This window comes from Phaenicophaeus curvirostris, chromosome 6 (assembly GCF_032191515.1).
Source record: "Phaenicophaeus curvirostris isolate KB17595 chromosome 6, BPBGC_Pcur_1.0, whole genome shotgun sequence".
NCBI classification, from domain to species: domain Eukaryota; kingdom Metazoa; phylum Chordata; class Aves; order Cuculiformes; family Cuculidae; genus Phaenicophaeus; species Phaenicophaeus curvirostris.
In genome coordinates, this window is record NC_091397.1 from 3,536,189 (window position 1) to 3,546,546 (window position 10,358).

At 45.1% G+C, this 10,358-nt stretch overlaps 1 protein-coding gene across 1 annotated transcript in view; it reads right to left on the minus strand.

Annotated features, from left to right (window-relative positions):
• VIPR1 (vasoactive intestinal peptide receptor 1) overlaps nucleotides 1-9,712 on the minus strand; it is a 109,165-nt gene extending 99,453 nt beyond the window's left edge. Inside the window, exon 1 of the mRNA XM_069859189.1 lies at nucleotides 9,631-9,712. Coding sequence (XP_069715290.1) covers nucleotides 9,631-9,687 — 57 coding nt within the window. The 5' untranslated portion in view covers nucleotides 9,688-9,712. The remainder of the gene's footprint in view (nucleotides 1-9,630) is intronic.
• Between the last annotated feature and the right edge of the window lie 646 nt (nucleotides 9,713-10,358).

A 10,358-nucleotide genomic window follows, 5' to 3' on the forward strand; every position in this document is an offset into this window, starting at 1 on the left:
AAAGATATATCCTTATTTTATATTTATAAATTAATATAAATATATATTTCAGTTGTTGCAACATAAGCTGTTATTTCTTTTGACAAACATTGTCTCATCTGCACTGTACACAAACAGCCTGAGGATAAGCACTTGACATACTGTAAGCTGAAACGCTCATGAGTTTTCTAAGGAAAGGAAGAGAGAGCGGGTCAAGGATGAACAAAAACAGTACTGCAAAAGAAATTTTGTGGAGAGGATGAAAGAGCAAGAATTCCCGTGCCCAAAACCACGGTCTATGCCCCAGCTGCAAAGCACCCGCTCCAGAAGCTGAAAAAAGGCTTTTCGCAGAGAAACTATGCAAAAAGGGAACTGTTCACCCAGAGTCAGCAAGCGAAGCAAAACAGGAGAGGGAAAATTCCTTGAGAGGAATCATTGCTGCAGTAGAAATAAGTGCATGGCATAGCTGAGATCCACACAGCTCTGCAGCCATGTGTAATGTCATTCCCCTCCGAAAAATGCAAGCAGCCTAACAGTCGACACTTAAGCATGTCAGTAATTCTTCACGTAGTGCTTGGCCTCCTTTCAGTGCCCTGTGAAGCTGGGAATCATCTCAGCAGCAGCATTTTTCTCTGCCTTTGAGTATGTCAAGTGAAAAGAAAACCTGGTACTATTGTGAGAAAAGCTTGAAAAGTCTAATTATTAAAAGTCAAGGTGAAACTGAGAAATAACCAAATAGATGGATGCAGATGGATGCAGGAAATACGCAGCTTGTTTCAATGTAGGCTCTTTTGTGCTTGCACTCTGCTTTGAAATAACCCCGGGGGTAATAGGAAATCTCTGTGACCTCCCCAGGGAGTGAATCCCAAAGTGGTGCCCAGCCAGTGCAGGCTTGGCAGAGGGGCTCCATCACCCCTCCATGCAGCTTCCAGCATATGGCAGGACTCAAAGGGAAGAAATCAGTCACATCCTTTTCCATTCCTTGCTGAGTCGTTCCAAATTGCTAGCACCAAATTACAGGGGGAAAAAGCAGCCAAGAAATACTGGACACAGCTCAAGAATGAGCCCAATCACTGATGGCAAGGATTATGAAGTGGCTTTAGCAGCAGGACACATGCAACCACATCAGCTTGCGCGGCTGCAGCTCCACAGATGAGAGGTTTTCCTTTCCGCGAGGGATGAACAGTCCTGCTGAGGATCTCGTTCACTCCCTCCCTCTGCAAGAAAGCACATCTGCCAGGACAGTGGGGTTTAATCTCTGCTCAGCAAATTTCTGAGGACTGTGAGAGGTGACTTAAAAAGATACCCCTAAATCAAAACCCAACACATACACCCCACGTAGCCAGGAATGGGTTGAACTTTCTAAGGGGGTTGACCCCTCCCCTGATAAATGCCTAGGGGTCTGTAATAGGAAAGAGACTATAAAAAATAAGCACTATAAGTTAAGAGTTGAATCTGGCTACAGTAAAACAAAGGTCGAGGAGGTATCTCCAGTAGAATTTGGATTCTGGCTGTTTCCAAGCCAAGTGCAAAAAAACGCAGATCATCAGTGCTGAAGCAGCTTTTCACTATTGTTGCAACCGTATAGAGTTACCACAGCTGGATTTTTGGGGGGTGGGCATCAGATCTAGTTTATTTAAGTTTGTTTCCCTTTTCCCTTGCAAAAGGATACCTTCCTTAAAGTTCAAACTGCAGCAGTCTGGTCACATAAGAAAGATGTAATAAAAGCTGCTTTTCAGTAATGAATAAAGCAGGCTGCAGGGAAAAACTCAGCATGAGCGGGTTTTCTTCTGTTTTTTTCATTCTTACACAACACACAGGAACCCTGAGGGATTCAGCTGGCAGCTTAAGATCTCTGAACATAGGTGTGTACTGAGGGTGACTGAACCACTGCCGTAGTAAATGTGGGTTCAAAGACATGTGGTGCCATTCAGGATAATTTCATTTTCTGTGTTCATAGCATCCATGGGCAGCTGGCAGATAACACAGCACCTATCTTTGCTCTCCAGAAAGGGGAGATGTGGGACAATGGGATATATTCCTGCATGTCAAATTGCCTGAGAGCGAGCAGCAGACATGAACTTGATAACACTGCTGACCACACTGGGAGCTCAGACCATCTGCGTCATGCATAGACACCTACATAGAAACGCCAAAACGTAAGTGTCCTAATCTGTAAGGTGAATCACACCACGAGGTCACCTGCAAGAAAGCTCACAGACACATTAGCTGTGGTAGACAATGACATTTATGTCATCGTGGCCCCGGAGGCACTCGCTGATCAGATGTTGGTCATGGTGCTATAGATCACCAGGTATTAATTGAAACATCTGTTAAACACTGAATCAAGGTTGGAGGCTTGAAGAATTATCTTTTTCAAAGATTCTCAATAAACTTCAGATTTATAACAAAGAGACACAAAGTATTGATATTTTCCCCTCCAGACAATAATTGTATTTAAACAGATTTTGTTTTCACCTCCCTCTTGATGAGATGGAATTTCACAAGGATGAAGATTAAAAAAAAAAAAATGTGTAGCTCATACTCAGCTTCACATCTGACTATCAAGAGTTAGAACATCCCTGAGCCTGCAGCAGAAGAAGGTGGTCACGGTGTCTCAACAGAGCTGCGGTCTCTATATTCTGTTCCTTTCATCTCTTCTTGACTTTAAATCAATGTACATCAATGAAGCCAAGGCAAGACATATGGAAGAGTTGACCAAAACAGCATCGCTAGGTCTGTTGTCCAGCCCACTGCTGAAATGCATCAGAAAATAATACTGATTTGGTTCCAAATTAGAAAATAATCCAAATTTCTAACACTTGAATTTAAATGCAAACAACAGAAGTGTAAGTCTCCACTTCCCATCAGTGCAAACAGGGAAATAAATGGCTAGTGACTGCCCTGGGAGTAAGAAATCTACCTAATGTGACTAAGGGAGGAGTTTAAGGCTGCTAACAAACAGTGTTTCAGGTGTCTGGAAAAGCAACTTTGTTAATGTAAAATCCATCAGTCTCTCTAAAACTCATGTACAGCTCAGAAGCTAAAATACACCTTTAAGTCCTGGAAATACTAAATATATATGCATATAAAAGTTAGTGCTGTAGATAAAATCTGGCACAATATACCACCAGTAAAGCAGCACTAATGTTTTGCAGCCTTAAGCAACACACAGCACACATCCTGTGCACAAAAATGTCCCTAAATTCACTTTATAAACCAACCATTTAAATATTACTGAACTGAGTTCTGATGTCACGTATGCTAACTTCATATTAGGGCTGCACTGACTTCAGGGCACCACATCTGCCCCGCATCCGCACAACTGCCAGATTAGTGGGGGGAAAAGTACTGAAGGCAAGAACTGTAACAGCAAAGAAATATCACACCCACTTCCACCTATTACCCTTACCTGCTCCTTCCCAGCCATTCAAGCTGTGTTCACACAGCCTATTTATATTTGTGCAGATTGGCAATTATTAAACATAAGTGCTCTCGCTATTACAGCTCTTCCCTCATTAGGGTTTACGCATGAGGCTAAGCAGTTTGAAAGTGATTTGTAGCACAGCTAATAGCCAGTAGAGGCTTCTAACAAAGCTGAAGTTGCAGAAAAAAAAAAAAAATCCAAAGAAACTTGGTATTTTAATAACAACATCCTCATCAGAAGGAAACTTTGCATCTTTATTGACATCTCCAGAAGCCTTCAGGTTTTCTAAAGCCCCACTGCTGAAGCAATCTGGTATCGCTCCATTAAACAATTGTATAATGATGCAAGGAGCTTCCAAGCAACTGATGGCTTAGGGGAGCCCACCTTTTTCTCAAACCTTGCCCAAGGTACTTTCTGAGTACTAATAAATTACCTCTCCCTGCATCATGGGCCCTGCAATGTGAAACGAGAAAAACCTACCTAGTGAGATGTATTAAATCCCTGGTGGTCAGGCATGAAGCCGAACATGCTGCATGTTGCTCCAAAAGGGAATGGTGACAAGAAGGCTGCTCTGCTGGGGAACAGCCTCCCCCAGCCAGGCACAGGACCTCCTTGCCACAGCGTTAGCTATGGATGTAGGCCAATCTGATGGCCAGCATCACTTCACTGCCCCTCTCATACCTCAAAACAAAAGGTATAATTTTTCTTCCACTCTAGTCTTCTGGGACCTGATTTTCAGAGGCAAAGACATCTCCCCTCTTGGCTTGGTTCCCATCAAAATGAATCTGTGAGACCTTGTGACTTCTGGAAAACATCTGGGAGCACAGCGGGGAGGGAGCAGTGAAACAGCTAGTGCTCAGCATCATTGAGCAAGTGGTAGGAGAACAAGTCAGTGCTATGGCACAGGCAGGCTTAGCAAGTCTCATAGAGGGAGCAGGAGCTTCTGACCTGTCTCCCTATCTGTCCATCCATGCTCTCCATCCTACCTGCTGGGCCAGAACTCCAGCCCCGTCTTGCTCTGGGGTCTCCAAGCATCTCCATCCCATTCTGTCTATGTTTTTGGCTCATGACTGAGTTTTTGTCTTGGCTGCGTTTCCTAGCTTTTGGTTCTTACAAAGGACTTTCCTCTTCCTCCTAATACAGATGAAAGTTGATGACATCAGAGAATGGGGCTATTTTTAATCACACAACCTTTCCCAGGCATTGGAAAACTACATATCCATTTCCACTGAGACAGTGTGATGCAGCAGTGATCTCACATGCAGCAGTGAAATTATATTGCCACTAACTATTGCTGACTTGGTCTGCGGACAGGACATGACCTACCATGTTTATAAAACCAAGCAAAGTCATGATCATCATCAAATCTTGAGTAAAAGTTTTTATTTTGCACAGATACTTTGCCTCCTTTCCTGAATCTGTTCCACAGATGCCATGTGGAGTGTGACAAATCTCCTCAAAGTGCACTCAGATCTGACTTAAAAAGAAAAAACATCATCTTATCTTGGGTCTCACTGATCTATGTAGTGTCTGATGCCCCTCTTCAGACTTCCAGTAAATGAGACACTTGATGCTGAACAGGGAAATATTCTTGTTGTCCCTCTTTCCCCTTTTCTCTATCTGCAACAAAGACTTGTGTCTACAAGCTAGCCCAAATACCAGCTAACTTCTCAGTCCTACCAGACTATGTTGGCATACAACGTGACAAATGGAAGACTGATTTCCACGAGATACTAGTCTTTCCAGTTATTTCTGCTGGAGACCATGTAGTAAAGGAAAAAAATACCCATTTTTTTCCCCTAAAGAATAACAGAAAGTCTATTTTTTTTTCCATTTCCAAGGCAGTCTCACAGTTTGTGACTTGGGAGAGCTGTAACACCTCTTTCATGACATCAGTCCCATCACTTACTCGTGCCCATTTGCAAAAGATGCAGAGCTCCTCCCTGCTTTGCATCTACAAACTACTGCCATCCACTCCTTGGATATCCGAGTGGAAAGAGACACTCAGAAAAGTCACACCACTATGAAACAATGGAAACAAGAACAAAATGCAACAGCAGCCTCACAAGTCAGCACTGGATGGATTAGCACAAAACACAGCACATCCTACTTTGCATTTTTATCTGGTGCAGCCCTATGGCTGTCACACCACTGCTGATATTACAACAGGAAGGAATTTGCAGAAGACTATTTTTAAAGTACTGCAAAAAGAGCAAAAAGGAAACAACAGACACACGCACACCCAAATTCAAAAGCCAGGCAGCCTTCTCTGTCCATGGTTCCATCTGCCTCCTGATGCTGAATATTTGGCAACTATCCCTCTCTTTGCAAAGCACCCTGGTGGACTCATCTCCTTTTACTATACATCTTGATTCACCTCCTGTCTAGTTCTCCAGCATTTTTCTGCTGGAGACAGACCTCTTGGCGGCGGGGAGGGTGTGATAATTACAGTGTGAATCCCCCTGCTGACAGTCTGGTAGGCTGGAGTAACACGCTGTTGGAAACAGCCTTAAGTAGTTCACATAGGACTTTTCCCCTCAGATACTGTGGTTTTGCCTATTATGATCTTCTGCCTTGTTACGCCTTAAGTAACAGCTTCTAAAATATATGTACTGCTGAAAATATGTACTCTGAAAACTTTCAGTGTTATAGAGAATCATAGGAGGTCCTGACTTGGAAGGGACTCACAAGGATCATCGAATCCATCTCCTGTCCCTCCATAAGACAACCCCAAAATTCACACCGAGTGTCTTGAGGATGTTGTACAAATGTTTCTTGAATATTGTCAGGCTTGGCTCCATGACTGCTCCTCTGGGGAGCTGTTCCAGTGCTCCACCACCTTCTGGGTGAAGAAATTTTCCCTAATACCCAACCTAAACCTCCCCAAAACATCTTCCTGCTATTCCTTCAGGTCCAATCATTGGTCACTGGAGAGAAGAGATCAGTGTTATACACCCAGTAATACACTGAGGTTTTGTGGCAAGTCTTTTGTTAAAACCCATCATCTCTAAAGGATCTTTGTGCTAAATGTAGGAATCGGGCTAGAGTATTCTAGTGAGTACCTTACCTCTTTGCCAAAACCACTGATTATTTTGGTTTAAATGTATTTATCTAACTTGTCAGTCAATGACAGGATGAAAGAGATACAGATACAGCTGAAATGGTTGTTCTGTGAGCTTAAATTTAACTGACATTTTATAACGATCCTGTTTCCAGCATTTACACTCAGATTGCAAAAGGATAAGATCTGAAGTTTTTATTCCTTTCTGTCATGCATCCACTTCATGGCTGGGGCAGAATGAAACTCTGAAGAAAAGCATAAATGACACCAGCTGGACAGATTTGGCTAATTCAACAAACTTGTAGTCTGCAGGCATGTGGAATCCACCAACTGCTTCAAATTATCCACATCTCATTTACTAGACATACACTGAAAGAAAATTTTCCAACTCACAGCTCTCCAGGCCAGATTATCTCAGAATCACAGAATCATTTGGTTGGAAAAGACCTTTGAGATCACCAACTCCAACTGTACCTGTCCACTACTAAAAAATATCCCTGAGCACTTGGTCAACCTGCCTTTCATATACCTCCAGGTGACTCAACCACATCCCTGGCTACATCTTAGTTACACTCCTGAAAAGGTAATCCCCTAATAGGGATTATTCTGGATTTATAGTATGCCCCCCCCCCAACTTTGGCACTTCTCTTTAGAATGTTAAAAGTTGACTGTTAGAGCAGGCAGGCCCCTGGTGAGCACAGGCTGATGAATGACAGCAAGTGAGATTTGCCCAGTTTCCTTTTTTCCACATTTGTGGATCACGAGAGGCCGAGGTGAAAGTTTATAACCGCAATTAGAAACCACATGGCTGCAAAAGTTTTACAGCACTGAACTTCTTGATCAGCCAATTGTTCTCGTTCAAAGATTTCCCAAGGACATACCCATAAAAATTATCACAATAAATTATAAGAAAAAGAACTCTGCTGAGCCATCATAGGTCCAAGAGCCAGATTATTAGAATTGCAGAGTTCCTTTTGCTTTAAAAACAAGCACCAAATCCCAGGTTTAAACTGAGAAACAAAAACAACAGGGATTTTCTAGCATTAAGGCACTTTGGTATTAGTCACCTTGCAGATCAGCACTGATAAGGAACATGTGAATCTCTTTAACCCACTAGTATGAACCAGGTCCCAGGAGCATTAACACAACGAAACAACGAGAAAGCAGCCGTGGGTTCCACTAAACCAAGGGCAAGGGAGTCAGATAAAGTATGAAACAAGATAATAAAAAGGTTGAAAAGGAACCAGTACAAAATTCCACCTAGGTTGTGCCTTGCCATTGAACCAAAGCTTTAGGTTATTGTGCTTATTAACATCAATGATAGCCCGGGACAACCAGCCTAAGGGCCTGATTCTACTACCACCTGCACATTAAACTTCAGTAGACCAAGCGACTTAACTCTGTACGATCTGGCCCCAGAGGACATCTTCATGCCAACAATGTTTAAAGAAATGGGATTTTTGCCATGGGCTTCAGTAGAAGTGAGAGTTGGAGTAGTTCCAGCAGTGGACGGCAGCGCTGTCCCCTTCTCATTCCCCCAGTTACAGACCCGGACATGAGCTATTTTGGATATTCCCTTAAGCAGTCTGTAGAATTCTGGGAACTAATTGCCTGGTCATTCTTTTAATACTTTAATCCATTTTCACAGCCTGTTCTTCCTCAAAGAAAGTCTTTGGTGATGCAGATGGCTGGGTGGCTCACAGTGATAGCCAAAAAAAATTTAACTAAGTCCATTTGTCTAATTTCTTAAGAAACAACGTGACAAGAAAGGAGAGATGAGTGATGCAATGCCAAAACTGGGTTACCTTCCACTCTCTGAGGCTCAGCTTGGTTAATTTGGATCTTGCTTGCTACAGATTGGAGTGGCTGAGCGAACCACTGTCACCAGACAAACAGAAGTGACTTGCAAGCTAGTACCAACGGCACAACCGAGTTCCTGTGGGCAGCCTCACCCAACCCAGCAGGATGTTGACAGGGGACAGAACAAGAGGGAATGGCCTCAAGCTCCACCAGGGGAAGTTTAGGCTGAACATTAGAAAAAATTCTTCACAGAAAGGGTCATTGGGCACTGGAACGGGCTGCCCAGGGAGGGGGTTGAGTCACCTTCCCTGGAGGGGTTTAAGGCACGGGTGGACGAGGTGCTAAGGGACGTGGTTTAGTGTTTGATAGGAATGGTTGGACTCGATGATCCGGTGGGTCTCTTCCAACCTGGTGATTCTATGATTCTATGCTGGTGGGACAGCCTTTACAAAGAAAACAAGTGTGGTAGAGGAGTAAGAGGCAAACTCAGCCACAGCCAGCACCCCATCTTCTCCCTGCCACCCCAGCCTGCTGAATAACAACGGTCTGGAGAGAAATCATACGCTGTGAGGAAACAAGCTGCGAGAACAAAGCTTCAGCGAAATGTGCAGGACCCCGTGCCTGTGCAGAGAATAAGCTTCTCCATGCACGTGTGTGTGTGCACACAGACGCATCGCCAGGAGAAACGATCCCGTTTGCTAATTCTGCACCGTACTATGAGCCGTCTGCGGCGGGGGGAGGACACAGCGCTGCCCCAGTCGGGGACCTGCAAACATGGAAATCATAAGCAGGAGGGACACAGTGGCCAGAAATCACATCCTTTGCTCCCAGCTTCTGCTCTTTCCTCAAACCGTGCATCCACGTGAGGTTTTCGTGTCACTTTGCTGAACTTCTAGGGTGGCTGCTCTTCAGCCAGAGGAAGGTCCCATCCAAGCGCACGCTACTAAGCAGCCTCTGGGAAATTCCACCCCGTTATCCCTACTTTTGAGGGGAGCTCTGTACCAACAATCCAGCTCCTGAACAGAAACCAGAGCAACCCAAAAGCCAGGCTGCAAACCTGAACGAGGGCAAAACCAAGAGCAGGTCCTGAAATAAAACGCTGAAAGCCCAAAGGGATTTCCTGAAGCTCACCAAACCTCTTGAAGAGGGACCAGAGCTCGAAAAACCCGAGAATTAAGCGACTATTTGTTACCGAGAGGCCAGGAAAGGCAACAAAGAGGCACCTGCCTTAAACCACCGCACTTTTAAAGTTGCCTAAAGTTTTCCCCGAGGCTAAAGAGAGAAGCCCTGAGCTAAAGGAGCGGGTACCCGGGGAAAAGGGGCACCGGGGGGAGCCGAGCATCCCCCCATCGGCATCACTCACCGCGGAGAAGCATCCGAGGAGGAGCAGCACCGCGCCGCTCAGCGCCGCGCGCCCCATGCCGCCCGCTCCGAGGCGCCGCGCACCGGGCTGAGCGCATCCAGGGCCGGGAGGAGGGAGGGAGGGAAAGAGAGAGAGAGAGAGAGATCCCACACCGACACCAACCACCGCTCCGCTCCGCTCCGCCACCACCCCCGGCCGCCTCCCTGCGCGGGGCGGGGCAGCCCCGCCTCCCGCCCGCCCCAGGTGCCTCGGAGCCCGCGGCTGATGCGCTCCGTCCCGCTCCTTCTTCCCTTCCTGCTCTCTTTTTTTTTTTCTCCATGTTTTCTCTCTCACACTTCTTTCCCCCCCTTTTTTTTTCTTTCCCCCCCTTTTTTTTTCTTTCCCCCCCTTTTTTTTTCTTTCCCCCCCTTTTTTTCTTCCCCCCTTTTTTTTCTTCCCCCCCTTTTTTCTTCCCCCCTTTTTTTCTTCCCCCCCTTTTTTCTTTCCCCCCTTTTCTTCTTTCCCCCCTTTTCTTCTTTCCCCCCTTTTCATCTTTTCTTCTTTTTTTCTTTCCCCCTTTTTTCTTTCCCCTTTTCTTTCTTCCCCCTTTTTTCTTCCCCCATTTCTACTTCCCCCCATTTCTTCTCCCCCCCGTTTCTTCTTCCCCCCCCATTTCTTCTTTTCTCCTGTTTCTTCTTTCTCCCCTTTTCTTCTTTCTCCCCTTTTCTTCTTTCCTCCTTTTCTTCTTT